At 36.5% G+C, this 23,658-nt stretch overlaps 1 protein-coding gene across 2 annotated transcripts in view; it reads right to left on the bottom strand.

Moving 5' to 3' along the window:
• Positions 1 to 23,658, bottom strand: part of MEF2C (myocyte enhancer factor 2C) — a 143,916-nt gene that overhangs the window by 62,204 nt on the left and 58,054 nt on the right. For both annotated transcript variants that reach the window (XM_082836062.1, XM_082836063.1), the window contains exon 3: positions 9,930 to 10,133. In XM_082836062.1, coding sequence (XP_082692188.1) covers positions 9,930 to 10,133 — 204 coding nt within the window. The remainder of the gene's footprint in view (positions 1 to 9,929; positions 10,134 to 23,658) is intronic.

Below are 23,658 nucleotides of genomic sequence, written 5' to 3'. Positions count from 1 at the left end.
AGGAGGAATCTGAAGCCCGAGAACGTTAAATAACTCGCCCCACGTTAGAGAGCTAATGTGTGGTGCCACAACTGGAACTTAATTTCTTTCCAAATTTGTGGGAATTTTAAAGTTCCATTTCCCAAATGTAAGATTTAAACTCTCATGATGATGCATCAGCAAACATTCTTTAGGGAATCACTCTGCAGCTTTCTTTTTCCCCATGTGAAATTAATTCAGAACCACCACACTGAAGGAGAACCCAATCACGAAGCCCAGTTGAAGATAAAATTCCTCGCATGCGTAATTAGGAAACATTAGAAGAACCTGTGCACGCCTGCGCGTTCCCTTCCTGGTGGAAAAATTTAGAGTTGATCTGTCTTGCTTCTGCTCCCCTGTGTCTCTTTCCTGTCCCTTCCTCCATTTTCTCTTCTTCCTCGGGTTAACTTCAGCTTCAGTGTTCCCTCCATCCTCTCATCTCACTCCACAGAACCCCATTTACTTTAACAAATATTCTGTTCCTGGGAGTAAACGCTGAGTGACCCAGCTTTCCTAATTAGTTCTCTCTGCCCTGGCACAGACCTTGACACCCAGTGGGGACACAACCAATGCCTGCCGTGGAAATGAAAGATGGAATGGCTGGATGCAGCCTCTCCAGTTTACGGGTCCTTTATTAGGCTGTATCCATCAACCATCATGCTAGTTACCTCATGAATAAGAACGCTAGATTTGCCAGTTTCACCCCTACATCAGGGCTGCTCAGTAGAAGATTTCCGGGGGTGATGAACATTTCTGTACCTATCCTGATCGATACGGGAGGCACTAGTCACATGTGGCAATGGAGCACTTGAAATGTGGCCAGTGAGACTGAAGAACTAAACTTTTTATTTAATTTCAATGAATTAAAATGTAAATAGGCACATGTAGCTAGTGGGTACCTTAATGATTAGTGCAGATCTGTTGCATTTCATCTGAAATCTGGTTATATTATCCAAAGAGAATTCACATGATAGAAATGACTGAATATGTAATTGTCAGCCATAAGCACTAAATATACTACTTATTCACAAATGTGTACAAGTAACCTTGAAAACGGTTTGGTTACTTTTCAAACCAAAAGTTTACTTTTCAAACCAAAAGTTTAGAGAACAGAGAGTGGGGAACAGAGAGTGGGGTTGGATTTAGATTTGCAGCTCATTCTCAGGGTAACTCTGATCTTAGTTTTTCTCCCCTAAATGGTTTTCTTGAGGTCATAGTGATGGCATTTATGACTAAGGAGTAATCTGCATGGTATTTCAAAAAATAAAGTTTTTAATTCAGAAATTCTTGAATAAGAGTTACTGTTCGTAATTCATACATAAGGTTTTTTGTAATAATGTTTTATCATTTGTGAGGAAAAAAACCAAATACCCATTGTAGGGTTTACTGTTTACAGCATTTCTTATCCTAAAACAGTAGCTCTAAACAGTTACTGAGTTTATTTACTAAAACATAAAGATAAGAGATTTAATTGATATGAAGAGGCTTTCAGAATCTAATTAACCTCCCAGCTAGTCATTAACTCTATGACCTTTAGAAATAATTGACAGGGAATTTTTTTTTCCTTATTCAAAACTTCCATCAGGTGGCTAAACTTCAGGGTGACACAGAATACACTAAATGCCGCTGAGACATGACTGGATAACGTCCCAAACAGCTATTAGTAAAATGAGATATATTTCCAATAAGATAATCTATCCACCCAATCTGTTGTATGCATATGCAGCGTTTGCCTAATTATAGTCCTTTTAATGATCGAGTCTGGAGTCTTTTCCCAGAATGTCCTATGAATTATTTTGCTCATGAGGATAATGAGGAAAGCATAGCTGCCACTACTCCCTGTACCCACAGCACACACCCCCAACCATTCATGTCACACTTGCCTGCCGAGTCTGGTCTGGAACTCAGAAGCTCCCTCAACACATGCTCTAGGGAGCCACTACCAGCTGATGGGCACTCACAAGGGAGGTGGCCAGGAGAACCAGTGCTCACCTCACTGTGTGATGACAGGCCTTTTATACTGTAGTACTTCCAAAAATGTTAACACACTTGCTTTCAAGAGTCAGTTTCACCAAATAGCGGTTTTAAAAAATCTTTTTTTTACAGTATGATAAATGTTCAAAAATGTACTTTCAAACTCCATGCTGGAGAAAATAGATATTTGGAAAGGGAAGTCTGGATCCTTGTTACTCAGAGCTTGGTTCACAGATAGCAGCAACAGCATCACCTGGGAGCTTGTCAGAAATACAGACTCTTGGGCCCTGCCCCATGTTCACTGAATTAGAAGCAGCCTTTCACTTAGATCCCCCAGTGATTCAGACGGGGCCAGAGGCATTTTGTTTGAGACCCTCTGATACCTCTTGTCAGATCCTGGCCAAAGTACTAGCATGGTGTCTCTTTTTCCCAGGAATCCATATAGGTTGGTCTGAAAGTCTTTTACTTTCCACCAGGACTACAAGGAATATTTCTATGTGGTCTCCTGTGCCTATTTGTTCTTTTCTTACACAGCAACAACCTTTATTAATCTCTGGTTCGCTTGAAAGATTCTCACTTTTACTACTATTAGAACCTATCTGACTTCAATGAAGAAAATTTGGTAAATTTTAATATTTCTACCATAATGATCATCAGTAAGTTGTTTATACATATTATATATACACGTAAGTATGTATATATATGTAAATATGTATGTGTGTTTTGTGTGTGTGTGTATATATATATATAATATTTATTAAATGTCTACAATATGCCATACATTGTGCGGCAGTTGGAGTTACAGAGATAAATAAAGTATCATCATTTCCTTTAGGGAAGGGAAATAGATTTATAATAATAATTTTAAAAAATGCAGTGAGGCAGTTGAAATAATAAACATCCTTTGATCAAAAACTCATTATCTTCTATTCTGACTCTAGGCAGGGCTCTGAAATTGTTCCTAAAACTTCACTTTTGAATATTTCACAGCCATATATTTAATACCAATCCTGAGGAAGTAAAGATGTTCTTCTCTTTGATATCTTATTTGATATGTTTTAAACCCAACAATGTTACTTTTACCTAGGGGTTATCAAGGGCTAGAATGCAACATTTGGTTCAAATGTGCTGTCCAACACCAAGTTCTACATGCCATGAACTCTGTAAGTATCATTAAATACTGACGATTATGATCCAGGCTAAATATGTTTCCCTCTTTCACTTTCAGGTACTGACAAAAAAAAAATCATGAGGACTTTGGTCTGCTCCAGTTCAAGGTGGTTCATATAAAATAATAATGATAAAATGGTGATGTTGATAATGATAAAGCAGTTTCACTACTGACAAAAGGCTGTATTTTGAAACCTATTGTCTTTTCTGCTCCTACTATTATTAAACAATTTTCTGTTGACTCTGTGTTAGTATTAAGCCATTAGAGCTGTGCAATGAAAGAGATGAGAGGAAATTCAGTTTTATTGCCTTGTGCATATAACTTAAGTAATCTAACACGCACTTCATTTGTTCAACAGTGATTTTCTTAATAACTGAGATGTGAAGCAGCTTTTCATGTTTACAAAACGTATGCAAATTAAGCAAGAGCATTATTTTTAAAAAGGAATGGATTTTCAAATTTGACATATAAAAAATCCATTGTGATAGAAATGAGAAATATGAATATATTTTTAGACACGTTTCTCCTTTTAGACTTTGGGGAACAAATATAAATACGATTTACAGGGACTAGTAAAAGTCTTTTAAAGATATATAAACAAAAATGAGCATTACAATTTAGGAGAAATATACAAAACCTTTTTTTTTTTTTTTGACAAAAATCACTTCTTTCTCGTTTTCCTTAGAAGCCTCAACACTGAAGGTTTAAATCTTTACAGAATGTACTAATCCTTTCTTCATTTTTCAATACTATCTATTGAAAAACAATTATATACTTGGTTTAACAGAGGACAGGGCAGAGTTACTGAGCTACTCGCAGTAAGAACTATTTTAATTATAATTTATAGTAACCTAAGAAGAATTTTTAATGTAGCTCAAGAAAATTATTTTTCTAAGTTCCTGAAAAAAACTGCTTTTCTAAAGAAATTAATTACTAATTATAAAGTTAAATTACTGGCCCACGTTGCTTCAAGTAAGTTTAAAACAGTAACAAGAAAGACCTAACCATCTTCCCCTTCACAAGCTTCACATTAAAAAAAAAAAACAGCACACATTACCTAGCTTACGTGGCTCGTGCTCCCTGTCAGCCTGGACAACTCGAAAGTGCTTTCAGACCAGATAGTGAGTTTACCGATCGACTGCGTGGTTATTGGTGTGAGGGGTAAAATGTGCTTTTAGTTTTATGAGGAGTGTTTAGTTCCAAACTGGTGTCTCTCGAACATTTATGTTCTGGATTCTAAAATCTCAAGGCTACACAGTTCTTCACTTCTGAAATGCACTGCTCAAATTATATATTGAAGGATTAATCCTGGTGTTGATTTGAAAACACCATTAGTTTCAATGCCTCCCTTTTCATCTTTCAGTCTAGACCAGTGCTGTCTCACAGAACTTTCCGGATATCAATGCATTCTACATCTCCCCTCGTCCCACTTGACAGTCACTAGCCGCCTGTGGCTAGTGGCTACTGTATTGGATGGCACAGGTCTAGATTACTGTAGTTTTTGATTGTGCTTTGATAAAGTTTATAAAATTTTAATAAACTGTTTCATTGGAGCTATACAAATATTTTTCATACTTTAAATGAATAACATTATGCTGTATGATAATCATGTGGCTGTATCCTATTATAACTGTCTTCCCCTGTTTATTTTTTTCTACAAATATATTCTGATGGCCTAACATTCTCTAGACCTCACATTAAAGCCCAGGAGATGCGACAGTAAACAAAATGTGCACAGTCCCCGCCCTCCAGGAGTTTAAAACCTAGTGTGGAACAAGCAATTGAATAACAGCTTCCACAGTGCCTTGATAGGGAAAATAGAACATATTATGACTATAATACAGGAAAAGCACCTAACACAAGTTATGAGGCATCTCCAGGACACTTCCAAAAGTATAAATTGGGACCTGACTTGAATGAAGGATAAATAAAAGCCAAGTAAAGGCCTAGTAAGGAATGTTGAAGACAAAACAAACAAAGTTTGGAGAAGTTGAAGGATATAAACATCATTAGGTGGCTTGAGTATAGGATGGGAACTGGGGGGGTTTGGTTGGAGGGAAATAGCAAAAGGTGAAGCTAGAGAGGAAGAGAAATACAGGGGCCAGATCATGCATGGCCTTGTGAGCAATCTTAAGGACCAAGAGTCCTTGTTTATGTTCATATCTCCAGGCATTCCATGGCACATAGCACATGGCAGGAATTCAGCCAATCTTTGTTCAGTGAACACATGAAAGCATGAAAATTCAACAAATGACCAAACAAATAAGTGAATGTGCTTTTTCTTTTAAGAAAAGCAGCTATGTAATATGCATCTATAAAGTATGCATAAAAATAATGTCATGTATCTATATTTTTATATAAGTATAAAACTGGAACCTATTTAATTGGGTTAGATACAATGAAAGCTCAAGTAAAAGAGACATATTTTTATATTTTACATCTACTTCTGAATTTTGTAATACAGAGTTTGTAAAGAAGTCCAATTCCATTCCACTATTTACTGCATTTGCTTTTCTACAAAAATTGTTCTTAATTTTCACCAACTATGTAAAGGTAGTTAATTTATTGATAACCTCCAGTAGCACTGTGGAACACTGAAGTTTATAAGCTATTTTAAGGCCTTTTCAGACCCAGTTCAGGCCTTAAGTATTACTGTGCAAGGAGATATTTTGCTGGAACAACTGTTCTTAGAAGTCTTTAAATCTAAACAGGAATCAGGTAACAGAAAATAAAGTTTCACGTAAATATCATCTCTCATTCTCCCCTTACTTTCTTCCCCGCCCCTGCTCTTCTCTCCCTCTCTCTCGCTCTCTCTCTCTCACACACACACACACACACACACTGTCTTCTTGCCCATCCTTGCATCTGAAAAAAAAAAAAAAGCCAATAATCTTCTACTGAGAGAGCTGTGGATCAAAGGTTCCTTCTATAAGTGTTACATCCATCTTTTTGATTTGCCAGGGAGCAGCATGGGGCATTGTGTTTTTATTCCACGTCCACACTTAGTCTCTTAGCCATTGGCCCAGACTAGATGAGTAGCTCAATAGAATCACTGAGTCACTGAAAGTTTTATTAAATTGTTTAGCCTAAGCCTTCCTTTCAGTAGCTTGTACTACATTAAAGAGATTATTGCTCCTTTGCCCTCCAATCGTTTCCAAGCTGATTTTTATATATTTTTTATATCCTTAACACAAATGCCTGTCTCCTGGTTCAGAATTCCATGACCAGTGCTGAGCATAAGCTGGTGCCTGCTAAATCATCGCTGAGTGAAGGAATGGCCTTACGGGCTTACAGCATGTTCCGTGGGATCTGCGACCTTCAGGTCATCCTGAAGGGCTCAACCCCACATCGCCTTCCAGAATAGAGCTCAGCATCAACTGTGAGAGCAGGAAGGCAGCTAAGAGAACCAGGAGTGGAGCTAGACAGGTGGAAGAGATGAAGGGGGCAGTTCCTTAATACCATCAGAGCCTCTACTGAATTTCCACAGCCTCACAAGCTAGCATTTTGGATAAGTATCTAGTATACTTGTCACAGAGTTAAATAAAATGGACTTTCTTCAAAGGAAGTGCTTTTAATATAATAACTGTTTTTTGTTTTTTTCTAACCAATGGATTAAAAATTTAACACATTTACAAAATCTGGCATATTTATATATTGTAGCTAAACAGATATTCAAGCTGCATTATAATGTAATAATAATAAAAAAAGATCCCAGTTTGTCTATTAAGTCTTTGTAAGTCTTTGTGCCATTGTAACAGTAGTGCGAATTATCAAGCAAAGATACGATAATTACAAAGAGCTTTTTTGCTAAAAGAAGGAATCTTTTTCAACACCCACGTGCTGCACAATTTCCTATGACCTTGTAACACTACTCTGGTATGGCCCAGAAATTTGTATTTCAGTCTGAATGCTGGGACTCATATTATTTCTCTCTCTGTGCCAATCTTTTTTTCTTGTGAGTAAACTGTTTTCAGAAGGCTAAGGGAGAGGGGTAATGGTCCAAATGGGAAATATACAACTAATGACCCTTCATGAAACATATTATGCTCCTCATTAAACTTACTCAGTTAACTGTATTACATTAAATTAAAATAAATAGGATTTAAAGTTTTACCCAGGAGTAGCAAACTACCCTAACTTTCAACTTTGTGTTAGATCCATTCTAAGAATGGATTTCTCAAGTCGCTGATGTATCACAAGTTCTTAGCCTCCAACACAATTATGTCTTAGTCTCCTAGAGGTTTTCAAACTTAGTGTGTATAAGAATTACTTGGGAAACTCGCTAAAAACGCAGCTTCCTACCCAGATCCCCTCTTCTCCACCAAGTATCTCAAGCATACTGATTTTAGTGAAATGCACTTTGGAGAGTACTCTATGTATTTTTATGGTATAAACTTTGTCAAGCTTAGGGGTCCCACTTTACTTCTTTCTCCATCATCTCAGTTATTACTAAAGTGTGGGAAAGCCGAATGGGTGAAGACTGTGTAATTCATGTAGTTGAGCAGGGCAGTCCCACAGCATGTTAGACTTATATGTTATTTTCATCCAAAGAATCAAACCATCTCTAGTTTTGTCAGTGTGTTAGACTTATATGTTATTTTCATCCAAAGAATCAAACCATCTCTAGTTTTGGTCTAGGAGCCTCAGAATGTCGTTTTGAGAGATTCACAACTTTCATCTACTGATGTTAAGTGCAGGATAATAGTGGAGTTGCTACTTTACTCTCTTTTTGCTTTTTAAAGAATTACATTGTACAGACTTTCAAATTCACTGCCTTCATTTTTGAGATGAGAAAACTGCTCCCCGCCCCGGGAGAAGTAGCTCATTTGTCACCCAGTAAGACTGTGCAAGGCAAGGGTTAAAGTGCAAGTCCTTTGACTTTCAACCCAATGTTCTTCTCATGACCTTGAAGAAGTCTACCTCAGATACCCATCTGTCCAAGAATATGAAAATCTCTAGAGTATGTGAAGTTTTAAATCTCCTTTAAACCACATAGTATATTCCTGAGCAAAGCCCTCACAATACAATTTTATAGATTTTTAAACTCCTTAGAAAACAAATTTTAAAAGTCAACACATTTTCAACTAGTTTGATATGGTTCTACTGCACTTCCCATCATATTAAGAACTGGAGCAGTTCAAATCTGATGACAAATTCCAATTCAGATTTTTCTGTTACCCTGCAATGGTTGTTGTAATGATTTTGGTAATGAGGTGGAGTTTTGAGTATAGAGTTGTTTTCTGTTCAGAACTTATGTTAAATGTGCGTGAATGTACACAAGCAGGCACACGAAAGCACTCATGAGGTTTGACAACTGACAACTGTCTGTTAATATTTATGTCTATGTACTTTCACACTTATATGTGCACATGAATAAAATACTATCTGAAATACACACTAGGTAAGTTTTATAAACGATCTTAAATTTCAAGATCAAGGCAAGCCCACAATTAACATTATCAGTCAATGAAAAACTAAATGTGTAGTAATGCGAATCTGAAAGTATTTTAAATACACACCACATTAGGTCTACTCATCATCTGCTTTTGTTTCTCTGAAATTATCTGCTTGGCCTTACTAGGCAAAAGCTAAAAAAAATTTAATTGATCAGCTCAATACTTTAAAAAAACTTCCAAATAAAAGCAAAGAAACGAGAATTAATCTTAGACAATTATAACAGGTAAAGAGAAGATGGATGTGAGAGGCGGATTAGTTTGATCAGAACTAGATTTTTCTTAAACCAGTTTAAACAATTTAAGCAATGGCAAGAATAACTTGTATTCGGCAGATTGATGCTGAATACACACTTTCGAAACATTTATTTTCTCTTAATTCTGGGAAAGCAGTCACAATCTAGGAAACCACAAGGAGACAGATAGGTGAGGAAAACAGACAGATGGGGGGCATTATATCTGTATAACGGGGACATATACCTCATTACACCTCTTCCTTTTTGGTTTAGTATTCATTGCTTACAAAGGGTACTATAAGGCAATAACATTTAAATAGGATACACGTGAGAAGCATTTAAAATCGTACAGCAATGTTACTTATGCTAGCAAATCGAAAATATTTTTGAGTTTCAACGCCATGCTTATTTATTTTTGGCACAATGGAACAATGTTTTAAATCTAACTTTGATAAAATACCAAGTAACATTTAGAAATTCATTTCCATCAGATTTCTGATCCCATGTATATTAACAGTGCTATATTAAATGATATAATTTGGGGGAAAAGATTTCTAGGAGAATAATTGTCTTTACTCCTTCAGCATGAATACATTACGAAGAATGAATTAGAAAGAAGAGACATAAAATGAAAAACAAATGAAAAGTTGGGGTGAGCTCATTTTTAAATATTTTTTTTCTTTGCTGGGAAACTAGCATATACTTAAAAGAAATCATGAGAAGTCATCTAAAATGTGGGCGAGCCATCCCCTGGCCACACTTCCCCGTTCTGGCGGCCTGACACTGCGGTCGTCAATGACGACTCTTGAAGGATGAGGTTAATAATCTGACACAGGCGCCTGATTTCCAGCAAGGACCAGATTCATGTAGTCCCTATTATCATACCGCTCTAACTTGCATTTTGAGAAAGAGAGAGGGCGGAGTAATAGTTGGGGCGATAAACCTGGGTACACCTGTGGGAATATGAACATCTTAGGTAAAGGAAGATGTGCTTGTGTGGGGGGGAAGGGAGGGGGGAGGTCTGAACACCCGTGGCTCTGCCTGTTTGCGGTTCGCCAGGCACGCATGCGCGCTCACCTCCACGATGTCTGAGTTCGTCCGGCTCTCGTGCGGCTCGTTGTACTCGGTGTACTTGAGCAGCACCTTGTCCATGTCCGTGCTGGCGTACTGGAACAGCTTGTTGGTACTGTTGAAGATGATCAGCGCGATCTCACAGTCACACAGCACGCTCAGCTCATACGCCTTCTTCATCAACCCAAATTTCCTCTTTGTAAATGTCACCTGGAAAAAAGAAAGCAGACACGTTTTTTTAAAGAGGAAAAAAAAAAGCAAGCCTTTAAAAATAAAACAGTACTTTTTTCCTTTGTAAAACAACGTGTGTTGTTGTCAGAGCCCTCGGGCACTAACACATTTGGAAAGAAAGCAAATAAATCTAAAACTAATTTCTGCTTAGAATTCGAAAATGTGTGATTTCTAGCTTGCTGCTGAATGTGAAACTGTAAGTGCCAGATTTAATGTAGGGCATTTCAATGAAGGTGACCAGAGAACTGTTCATGTTTCTTTGAGCAATTCAAGATTTAAAAGAGTCCATTTCAGCAGGGTTAGCATATTTCTTAATTATAAATTCAGAGCTTATTTTTGGGCCACGTGAAGACTGGACATGACATTATGAACACAGTATTTTAGATCTATGTTCAAAATTTCTCAAAACTGTTTAGTCTCATGCCATTGAACTGAAAACGCTGAAGGGATCTGACTGTACTTTCAGACAGAGTTGTATTCTGTTTTCTAGAAATCCAGCAGGGAGTTGGGAAGTGCTTTAGCCATAACTCTGTTAGGGCTTTGGTTTCATTCTTCTGTGTATCTTTCTTCCTCTCCCAAGCCAGAAACTGTATTGCCATCTTTGCCTTTCTCTTCTTTTACTCTAATCTATTACCAAGTCCGACAATTCCTCCCCTCCAAATGTTTCTCAGGTTCACACTTTCTTGTCTATTTCCCAGGCATCTCTATCATTCATGTCTTTATCAACTTCCTGTCCTAGACGATCTCCCTGTCTGAAACCATTCCCTCCTCGATTCATCCTAATCTTCAAAACCTTACTCTTGTCACTGCCATTTCCTGATGGGCTGGCTACAACAGCTCCCCTCTCTGGCTTCAAATACTTCTACCTGCCAGTGCAAATATGCATTTTACTATCCCCAGTTTCAGTCTTCTCTTGATTAAACTCCAGTCTGCCCACCAAAAACCATGAACATTCTTAAGTATAAGCCTTTATACTTCATGGTCCAATGTTTCCCAGCAGGTCTTTTGTAGAATATTATTTCTACAAAATACTCCTTAAGACAGAAAGTTCAATGGTCCAATGTGTTTGGGAAATGAGGCACAGCGGTATATTAAAGGCTGAGGAACTTTTTAAACCTTAACCTGCTTCCCAAACTTACTGCTGACAGAACGTTGATTTCTTTGCTTATTTATTTATTTTGAGGGGCACTTACTATCATTCTTCTGAACCAGGTTTTTGAGGCATCTACCCTGGGAAATGCTGACTGACTTTTAAATAGTCACCTTTGAAAATAATAACTGAATTTTTTTCCTCAACTTCAAATCCAACCCATCTTGCAGAGGTCAGCTCAGTTTTATCTACTACCTACTCGGGTGTAACTCCTAAATCTAGAGTCCTGCTCCTTTTCTTTCTCTTTGTCTCCAGCCACCCCATGGATGTGCTCCACTCATGTGTCTATCTAAAAGTCCTAGGAATCTCAAACCCCCAAAGCCCAAACTCACCTTCACCCTCGAATCTGCTCCCCTTCCTGGGTCCCCCATCTCACCATAAACTCAGTCACCCAAACTAGAGACCGCTGAGTGGACTTGGAATGTCCCCTATCCCACACGCCTAAATAAGGAACAGGAAGTGTGCACTAGCAGACAGAAAAGCTGACTTCCTGGTCTCCTCATTTCCCCACACTTCTGTTAATACTTATTGTTTTACCCATCACCCCTTTATTTTTTCTTATAGTACTTATCATATTTTATAACTTGTATAATTTTGTGTGTGATCATTTGTTTAATGTCTGTCTCCTCCACTACGGTGCACGTTCCACAAGGGCATGTACCATTTTTATTTTGCCCACTGCTGTATCTCCAGTGCCTAGAACAGCAGACATATGGGCACACATTAAAAATCTGTAGTATAAAAAACGAAATAGGGAAAACTATTTTTAGAAATATCAAAGTGATGTGTGTTATATAAAACTGTGATAGCTTTCCGCACCGAATTTTTATTTAGCAACTCATAAACAGAATTTTAAAAAGATAAATCTACACTTTAATAATGATTATGTTCTTTAATCACATCTGCACTGAAGGCAGCATGATAGAAAGGGAAGAACATGGGGTCTGGATTCAGGGGACCCTAGATTTGAATGCTGATCTGCTATTTATTAGTCATGAGAAATTCACTTAACTTCTTCAAATTTGATTTTTCTCCGAGTCTGATTTTTCATCTATAAAACGGAGATAACACCTACTTGTGGGGTTGCTGCAAGGATTACATAAAATAACATATGTACAGTATCAAGCTTTGTGTTTAAAGTAGAAGCTCAATAAATCTTAGTTCCCATCCCTTTCTTAGCTGACTTACAGGAAAAGAACTTACAAAATACACCTGTCTTAGTGGCTCAAAGAGTCCTGATCAAGGCTATTTGAGGATCTTACTACAGTCTTCCTGATAGAAAGATAAAGCTGAACTATGGAATTCCCACTGATCATTCTTTGGAAAATACAGCATTTAGGTATTTACCAGCTCACATCGGCTAGTCAATATCTACTCAGATATGTTATTTACGTTGCAACTGGGATAATTTTTCTTTGTAATGATTGCCAATGTCTCACCTTCTGTTTTATGTTTATTGATTGTCTTACTAAAGTGCTTCTAATAAAATATAGCTAGTGTTTTATTTCCAGTGTCTCACCTTCTGTTTTATGTTTATTGACTGTCTTACTAACCTGTTCTTATAAAACATAGCCAGTGTTTTATTTTCATATCTGATTATCATACTACTTTAGAAACTTTTTTTATTCTGGTTCATTCAGATGAGTCATGATTGGTATTAGGAATGAGCTAAATAAAGGCTATCTTTTTGGAATGGATAAAAAGTATCACCATTAATTATACAGATTTATACAAAATGTCTTTTAAGAATTCTCTTAGATGCAATTTAGTCATGCAAATATACTTGCACATTGGTATTTTGTTTAGTGAAGTAGGCTACAGAGTATGTTCAACGCAGAAGGAAGGCACTGACCCAAAATACTTTCATATATCTAAAACCACTTTTAATCAGACTCTCATGACCACAAACTGTAGGTGGAATGTCTCGATACAGTATGGTTTCTGTTGTACTCAAACCTCAGAATTTAGCACGTTACAACACTCACCCTCAAAGTACATTTCAGCACAGAAATATCATTAAAGCCACTACTTGTTTACTTTTAGGTACTCCTCAACTTTTGTGTAACCAAATAGGCTGCTGGATAATGCATACTTATTTAATAATACCTGTCAGAAAGTCAGTGCATATGGCTTCTTTTCACTAAAACTGCAAACTGAAATGACAATGACTATATTAAAGCATTTAAGAAAATATCTTCAAGGCCTACTCTTAATTGCACTAAGTTTAATTCTGTATTATGTTCATATTCTTCATAGCATACTCAAAATGTATTTTATAATGCTTTTTCTCATTGTTCACAGTTAGATAAAATTGTTTTTCAGCATTAAGCTTTCTTAAGAGAACTGGGATATTACCCTTCGTTTAAAATATGCCACTCAATGACAAAGATTGCAATTCAGAGCTTTTATACTTAAATATAATAATGCATTGTAATGATTACATTTTCCATAACTTGACAATTGTTTGTAATGGGGACAAGTCCATTTCTATTTCAATAACATATTTTGAACCTTAGGTGAGATGGAAAACTATTTTTACAGCAGTTAGGCAAAGAGATGCTCTTTTCCAGTGTTTACATCAATCAAGGTGCACCAAGAAGGCAATAAAACCAATATTATTTAAGTGGGCACTATAATTTACATTTAGTTTTGAAAATTAAAGAGACTTCATATGTAATATATGTATGGAAAGCAAGATTACTCTGTAAACATTGAGCATTTTATGGTTTTTTTTCTTTACCTCTTGAAACAGCCTCAAATGTAATGATGATGTTTTATTAAGACATTCAGTATTAAGTTCTATATTAACCTCGAGTTTTAAATCCTAGCATAAGGGCAGGCATCACAATCACACATCTCATGCTGACAATTACTCTAGAACTTACTAGGTATGAATCAGTAATTGAAATTAGAATTTGAAATTGACAAAAGGAACACTCATTAAATACAGCTCCATACAATTTATATTCCTTATAAAGAAATAAGGAAAATCTATTTACAGAAACATGAAAGTAATTCAAGCAGTTTTTACTGAGCATTTTCTACATGCCAAACATTGTGCCGACCAATACTGACTGAGCGTTCTCCACATCAGACATTGGTGCTGGGTGTTCGGGCTTCTACTACATGTAAATATATATCTCCCTTGTTCATGTCTCATCCTCATGGCTAGAGGAACAACAGTCATTTAATTCCTTAAAGCTCCAAAGGAATTTCCTTCATTTGAATCAAAATGTATTCCTTGGCTAATAATGTTATATTTCCAGTCATGTGTAATGACCTGAACTGTATTTTTATCCAGAGTTGGGTGAATTCAGTTTTTGTTTTCTGACCAATCCTTCTTCTAGACTGAGCAAGAAAAATAACAGTAGATGTTGACCCAATCAAGAGGAATATGAAATGAAACCTACCATATTGGTTATTTCTTATCTTGTACTCAGAGAAAGCTGATCATGGCATTACGTCCCTCCCCCTTTCCATCTGGCCACTGGCAGGCTCCCATGGTGCTGTAAGGCTTCCTTTAAATGTCAACTTCTTCTATGAAGCTTTCATTGTCACATTCAGATAACACTCATTCCTCCCTCGTTGTTATCCTCTAGAGCTTTTTACAAACCTTTATTATGAGACTTATTCTAATATTACAGAGTTGATTGGTTGTTTGAGTCTGCCTCTCCTGCTGGCTTTTTGAGCTCCCTGAAAACCCCACCTCTGGCCTCACAAAGACTGACCAATGGATACTCAATGAACGAATGGATTACGGAATGGAAATACTCTATTTTAAACCGAATGTCTCAATAAAATTTTCTGCTAAAAGTAGATAATTTTTAAACTTGTCTTTTTGACAATTTATTGTTTTACTTTTCTTGAAGAAAGAAAAAAATAATTCAAAAAGTTCAGAGGAAAGTGGTCTTTATTCCTTGCCTTGATGACTCATCATGAAGGACAGAAAAGTGTGAAGGTAAAAACTGAATTTTACAATCACAGGATACAGAGGTAAAGGGGGGAGGATCTAAGAATTCAGATGACTGCATTCATTGAGCAAAAATTTACTGAACTTTCTGATGAGATCAGATTTTTAAAGAACATGTATTTGGCAACGTATTTGATGAAATCCTCATCACAATATTATATATTTGAGATTAGCTAGTAGTAATGTAGATGATTTAAATATGAATTAATTAATTGGTGTTAAGTTTAAGGACAGTCTCTTGCAAAGGGCCACAGAGTTCAAGAGTAACTTTCCTGTCCCAGGCACCATTTTTATTAGTGGTGTAGATGAAGATGTAGCCTGCATGCTTATCAGATCCACACACTACACAAATCTGGGTGATAACCCAGTAGATTGTAGAGTCTTTATACATACATAGCTCACTCTACAGAAAGCTGGGTCACAAACGAAAAGAAACAGAGGTAATATTAAAGTCTTCATTCGTATTAAAAAAAAAAAACAGAATTACATAATCTCAGGTTGGAGGAAAACTAACATGATAGCTGTTTCTGGGAAAAGGATCTAAAGTTATAGTGTTCGACAGTGAGAACTAATTATCCTAATGATCTCTTAGTTAGTCAGCACTAACTAATCTTTGGAACTATGTTCAGCTCTGAGAATTTTAAGAAGACACTGAGTGACACCGACAAAATTAGAGAATCTATAGGATGGCAAACAGGTCGATGTAGGGTCTGAGAATAATTTTGCAGGAGAAATCATTGAGGGAACCTGGAATGTTTAACCCAGAAAAACAGAGTTAAAAGAGAAATGCCAAACACTTTCCAAGATCTGCAGACTTCGTGGCCATGTGAAGAGGCAGATGAGTTATTCTGTTTTGTTCTATAGAGCAGAGTTAGAAAGCATCGCTGAAAATCATAAAGGGGTTCAAAACAGGGGGAAACCTAGTGATGAGAACTGTCCAAGAGTGGATCTAGTCCCATGAAGTAAGAAGCAGTTCATTCCTGAACATGTTCACGTAGGGCTGCATATCAAGGAAGGTCTAGAGGGCGTTCCTGAATTCAACAGGAAGCTGGACTAGACACCTTTAAAAGATTTATTCCAGATTTAGATGTTCAGATTCTACGCCTACGTAGCACAGACCTTTGGGTAAAGGGGAAGATTATAGTGAATGGAATACAGTTTATAATAAGAATCTATTTCTGCAATTTCATTCTGTAGAATGTCTTAGGTTTTGGTTACTCAATCTCATCAATATGTTACCATAGTCATTCTAATTTTAATAGTCCAAGAAATAAAACTGGATCACTTTCTTTTTGTAGTTAGAAGAGATATAAAAGACTGTAAAGAATTGGAGTAGACGATATTAAATTAGGTATAGTGCTGAAAATGCACAGAAAAACAACTGTCCAGATTGATAAAATAGCAAATTCACATTAAAATATTTTAAAAGAGGCAATATATATGCATCATCACTGGGGCTCTGTACTGTGGAAGCAAAAACATGGGAATTGAAAATCAAGTCTAAGCTCTGCCATGTATGAGCCGTGTGTCCTTGGGCTCAGGTAAATTGTTTAACTTACCCGTACCCCAGTTTCCTCACCTGTAAAGTGGAGGTAATGACAGGTATCTTACAGAGTTATGATGAGAGTTAAACTAAGGAACACACAAGTGTAAGTGACTTGTTGACTGTGAAACACTATACAAGGTAGGTCGTATTTTTTTTATGATGCACCAGGCTCAGTCACTTCTTGTTACGTACTGTAAAAGATTGCTCTCTCAACTAAACCTCAAGCTTCCCTTGAAAGCCCGGAACATCTCCTGTCTGCTCTTGTAACCTGAAGTCCCAGAACAATACTTGGCTAAATATTCGTTGAATGAATGAATGGATAGATGGATGGAATAATTACTCATTTTTTTTGGCAATCAAAACTGAATGGCTAAAAATGAATTTCCATGCACGCTCAAATTATGTTAATAAGAAGTTTGCCACTGAGAGAGGAAAATTTCACAGTTATTTTTCTTTTTTGTCACATTAACTTATAGTAAAAATGTACATTTAGTAAAAATGAATAGGAGAAAAACTGGATTGCGTCAAATTTTGTGTGTGGGTTTGTTGGTGAAATTGGAGCATATCGTATTTTTTATAATTGTTTTTAGATAAGAGGGTTGACTTTATTTGGTGACTTTTTTCTAAGAAGTTTTCAAAGACTTTCTAAGCTATCTTGCTCCATTTGACAGCATCTCTTTTAACTTATCATTGGGCACCGTTTATCATCCCCATTTCTCAGATGATACTGTAAACAAAGGCATGAACTGCCTTATCCACACTCACAAAACTAGTCGCTGATGAACTAGGAATAGAACCCTCTTCACACAAAATCCATCTTTCTTTCCATTAGTCAGTGTTCCTTCCCTCTTTTAGACAACTGTGCATTTCAGGGGCTGAAGGTCAGTACAGCATGGACCCCTCCAAGCACTCATCAAGCACTGTACAGGTACACTAAGAACTGTCAGCAATTCTGATGAGCACAGCAGGGTAGTGTACAACTTATTAATTAGTATAAGGACAGCTTTCTAGGTTAAAATATAAAAAATAATACTAATAATACTAAAATCGAGAAGAAGTTGGTTTCTAGGTTCTGACAATAAACCAAAGCTCCTTTTGTGTGGACTCTGCAGCTACCTCTGCCCTCAGACCTCCAGACATTCCCACTAAAGCCAGTGAGAACCACATGCATGCACTAGTGGGCACACACTAGTTCTATATTTATGGATGTTTACTTAAATTTCACAGAATGAGGGGCATTTTGGTTAGTAGCAAATACAAGCCTGTTTACAGCCAGAATAAAAAAAGGTGGGTCTCTGATTTACACACAGTCAATGTAAATAACAAGTTCTAAAACAGAGGACAAGTCCTGTATCATTTCCTACAGGGCGCAGAAATTAGTTAGACTACTGTGTAACAGAAAGGGCATTTAATCATGAGTCTCCACACCACATGCAGGCCTCTGTTCACCCTCCCAATCCTGGCTCCATTCATAAAGTCACCTCAGGAGAACTTTCCTACCATATTTTAACGGTAGGAGTCCTTGCACCTTACAGGAAAGAATAAATGAAAGAAAAAGACCTTTGGAAACAGCAGCTATTCACATCTCTGAGAATAACTGAGGCCTAACACTAAATGACTTCAGATGCATTACTAAGGGAAGCAAGAATACTTTTACCTATGGGTCTCCAATACTTCGTCCCACCAATCAGAATTCTTTCAGCCTGATCTTATTGAACTTATCAGTGAGTCTGCTCAGTGAGTGAGGAAACTTTTTACTCGTTTCTTTAAATCGTAAAGTAATATTAGTTTCATAATTTTAGAATGCGTTTGGGACTAATATACCTAGCTAATTGTATTTTCAAAGTTTTGAGGTTTTATCAGGGTTTTTTTCATCCAAATAGAGTCACGAGGAATACAACTGTAATCCTATGGAAATAGTTTAGATCCAGCCCTCCTCACCCACAGCCTAAAGAATCTCCCAGTTTCCTCCTAGTTAAGGAAAAGGAGTGACTAATGAGGGACAAGATGGGCAGTTCACGGATACAATGCGCTCTCTAATCCAGAGTCGTTAGGTCTTCCTATGTGTTTAAAGGGTTAGGGATGGAGTCAAGAGTCTGCAACGACAATCTTTAATTGAAAAAAAGGGAAATGCCCTCTTAAATGCTCTTTTTCTTCCCCTGGCTTGTTCCTGACAGTAAGTAATGGTGCAACTGTTCTAAAGTATTCCTCTTCAATTTTATTTTGTTTAATTCAGTCTGTCATTAGAAAGGCTTGCGAGCTTTAGGCTTGATGATTACTCTCGGTGGGAGGAAGTAGTGCCACTGCAGACTTGTGTTCTAGACAAGCGCTCCTTTATACAATGACGGGGCCTGCCACCATAAATGAAAGGCTCTTTAAAGAGCAGTGAGGGACTCTTTTAAGCAGACTGCTACCATGTGCTTGTAACCCTCCAGCATAACTTGCGAGGATGAGACAGCAGTGTGTTCTGCTGCAAAGAGGACTATTGTCCTCGTTAGCCTTCAGCAAACTGAGCCGCATTTCACTGCAATGCAGTAGGATTTCCAAAGGGTTTCAAGCAGTAGTTCCTAAAATTCTGAATGCGATAGAAGGATTAAAATAGGGGGCTTAGCATGTGGAATTCAGGACTCTACCGACCCCTCACCCTAAGTCAACACCCCAAACACCAAAATAAGACTTTAAATCTTGTGCATTGCACACTATTTCGAGGAAACATAATAAAACAATGGGTTAGATTACAGTTAAATAACTGAACGCATATTAGTAAACTTGAGTGTCTTAACAAATTCAAAGTCTGGGTTTTAAAACTTGTCATAGCTGATTTCTGATATATTTATGTACATGAGGAAAAGGTAGATGATGAGTTATAATTATTAAATTTAGGATTTAAAACATTTTATTGTGGTCCATTTTTAAGCCTAAGAATGTTTTGGATTTTAAAAAGAGAAGACTGTATATAACACAATATGTTTTAAATTTTTTTATACATGCTGTTGAGGTTTGCTTGATTTGTTAAGGGGCTGATTTACATTCTAAATCCAGTCTGCAGATGCAGTCATAAAATAAATACTTGTTTCTCTATACCTCATGTACATGAAATATATAATTTGAGTCTGAAAAGAATCAAATAAACCAGATTAATATTTTGGGGGCAAAAACATGTTTACTAGTTTAACAAAGCCAAAATGTACCTAAGGTAAAGGTCAAAGACTACTTCATTCCCTGCTGAGCAAATGCTCAGGAAGCACATTTGTCTATGTTTCCTGTCATAACAGGAAGAGTGTAACTTCTTCCTTTCCACAATGGCTTCAGTTTTACCTCCTAACTCCAATATTTTCTCCCTCAGGGCCTTCCAAATCAATCCTTGCAAGACAGAAGGCAGGAGGCGGTCTCCGTTGTAGTTTCCAAACAGTTACATTTGTTGAAATGTTACTTAAATGTTAGTGATTTCTTAAGCTAAACTGTTCCAACTTAAAATTAAAAGTCAAATATCCAAACATTTAGATTGGTTCTCTTATTCTTATTAATGGTCCAACATATTTCAAAAGAAACACAAATACATATTCCATACTATGGAATTTCATTTACTTTAATTTAACTAACAATGTTGTCATTGTTTTGTTTTGTTTTGTTTCCAAACAAAGCCATTATTCTTGGCGGGGGCAGGAGTTCCAATTGTGTTCAGTAAGACTATGTTGGGATGTCAACATTAAAAATACTCTTACTAAGAAGGAGCTCATTTTAAGTGAATAAATTACAATGTTAAAGGAAGTCTAGACTGCAAAGTACATGGCTTTTGAAACAATCAGCAACATGTTCTTTAATCTACAGTTTGGAAGAAACCTCTTGGTTTATGCAGTCTATTTATAATGTTAATATTTTTAGTGTTGGTTTCTCAGTAATACAATGTCATACAAAGTTCGGGCATTTGCAAAGCAGAAGGGGATTTGTAGCACACAGAATGGTGTGTGTATGCACTTACAGGTGGAAGGTGCCATTCCGTGTCAACTTGCTACACAAAATGACTGAGACACAATAAATATAAGCATTGGAATATTTCTAAATTACAGTTAATTAAATGGAAATTATGTGAAATACACAAATTAGAACTGAAACAACAAAAAGTCTTGAAGCCCTCAAGTTCAAGGAGGAGCTTCTATCTTAAATCCAGTGACAGCGTTCAAGAGGAGATAGTTACGCTTCTCCTTGTGAACATTTTGGCCTCTCTTGGACTTCCTACTAAAGGAAAGCTAATGAATAGTTTGATGGCAGTTGAGACAATACCTTTTTGGCAGTAAAGGAACAGATCTAGCTGTGTAAGTACAAAATGTCCCACACATGACTGGGATTGACATATATACACTAATATGCATAAAATAGGTAACTAATGAGAACCTGCTGCATAGCACAGGGAACTCTACTCAGTGCTCTGTGGTGACCTAATTGGGAAGAAAATCCAAAAAAGAGGGGATATATGTATACATATAGCTGATTCACTGCCCTGTACAGCAGAAACTAACACAACATTGTAAAGCAACTATATGCCAATTAAAAAAAAAGTCTCACACAACATGGGATGTACAGAAAGTATGCTGTGCACTATCTCTATGATTCAACTATAGAGTGGGGAAACCATTTCTGAATTGTTTTCAAATTGATAGGAACAGAAGAGAAAGGGATGGCTTGCTGTCACAGCTGTTAAACATACATCTGAGTACTCTGGCTACTGCTTTCTTTGATTTGGAATCTCGCAAAAATACAGTTTGTCATTTTTCCCTTCTGGCTTTCTTTTTCAGTCTCTCACCAGTTAATTCCAACTCTCTAAAAAAAAAATTTTCCCCTTGGTGATTTTAAGATTAACAAAAGAATGATTTAACTTATATGCGCGGAGAACCTTTAAGTAGGCATGCACAGCATCAATATACCCTGCAATTCAGTTCTGAGATGCATTACTGTGTCCTAAAGTATTACTATGATACACCCTGCTTTTATTTATTTACTCATTTTATAAAATGAGTTTAATAAAAATTTTAATATGAGTATAGGGGAGGCAGTCAGCTGTAAAGAAATGATATTGAGGGAAAAGGAGTATAATGATCATTATCATGAGTTATTTGCAGGTTTACTTTGGATTTAGAGATTAAAAAACCCAACACTTTTGCACTGATTGAACTTTTTATTCACTTGACTTAAAGCAAGGTTCCAAATATCCACTGACTAACATGGATAACTATTCTACAGTATTTAAAGCATAATTTCCTCTCAAATAATGTGCATTTGCTCGATATGCATACAAGCAAGTGACAAGTTTGGACGTTCTCTTTGTGGAGATGACAAAATAAAACAGTGTGTCTGGATGGCTCTGTTCTTTAACTCATGGTTTAGAATTCATCAAAAACTTATTTTCTTGAAGCAATTTATTTGTATTTCTATATTATCCTCACATTTAAAGACTGAATCTATCTCAACTTCCACAAATTTTATATTAGGTTACTAGGTTGTAACTCTCAAGTTTAGAACTGTAATCAGTCCTTTTATTTATGGGTATTCTAGATACCACCTTGAAGGAATGTTACAGTAAAAATTCCATTGAAATTTTAGTTAAAATTCTAAGAAGAACGTAAAATAGAGGAAAACAGGGGAGAGTAAGGAGTAAAATCTGCTTCTTTTTAAAGAAGAGTCATTTGAGAAAATCAAGGCAACTCTTTATTTTTCAGTTTAGTTTAGAAAATATCAGATTTAGTTTAAAAACCTCAGTACGTAGAAACTGTCAGAGGCTGCATCTACACTGAACTATTTCTCCAGTTTTTTTTTTTTTCTGAGCCTATTTAAAATAATTTATAAGTCATGTAAAGAAACTGAGATAAGGACATAAGAAAAGGGAAAAAGTTAGAAAATTTAACAGCTATGACTAATCCCCTTTAGTCATAAGGGGATTCTCCTTTTCTATTAACAAGAGAATGCTGCTAATTGTCTTTAATTTGTGCTCCAGTTACTGCACTGATAATTACATGATATTTTGTTTGCTGGCAAAAACTGTTAGTGTGCCAGGTCTGATAGAAGAAAAGAACTTAAGACATTTAATAAACTCCTTTCTTTAACTTACTATATTAGGCCATAACTGTGTTATTCGGCAAATATTTTTCTCTGGTAGTTATTCAAATATTTAAATGTCTTTTTATAATAAGTCACACAAATAAATTCGGGTTTGCCTCTCCTATCCTTTCAAAGTGGGAAAGCTGAAAATTTTAAATACAAACACACAAGAAAACAGATTTAGGTTAAGCATGCCTAATTTTCATATATCTTTCTTCTTGATTTAACAGATTTCTAAGTATATTCTGTTTGCAAAAAGAGTCATATGAGGACAAAACTCATTTAAAAATATGGCTGTTTCAGAAGCACAGTAACAACTGGTACCATATGAAGGAGGGTAAGATTATTGCCTAACTGATGAAGGTAACTCACAAGTAAGAACCAAAAATGCAGATGGAGAGATTGAAATTGTAGTGTGAGAATAAGCTGGAAGCTAGAAGTGATTAAAAATAGTGATAAGTAGTTCAAAATAATTTGGTCAGTAACATACATTTGAAAATAAGTCCCACAAGCATAGAAATTGGGAAACTACTTCTCCCCATCCTCGTCACAAGCTATAAATGTTCTGTGTGATTTTCCTTCCTGTCCACAAGCCATCCTCTGCCATCATCTGGCTCTTGCTCTGAAATGATTCTCTTGCCCCTTGTTAGCTTCCAAAGGCTCCTTTGTGCCCCAGCTCTACTCTGTTCCACTCTTCCTTCCATCTTCCTGATACCCTTTTAAGGTAACACCCTATTGAAAT

Source organism: Leucopleurus acutus (assembly GCF_964270905.1).
Source record: "Leucopleurus acutus genome assembly, chromosome: 3".
Taxonomy (NCBI): Eukaryota; Metazoa; Chordata; class Mammalia; order Artiodactyla; family Delphinidae; genus Leucopleurus; species Leucopleurus acutus.
Note: the sequence above shows the minus strand (reverse complement) of the source record. Positions and strands in the feature narration are given on the sequence as shown.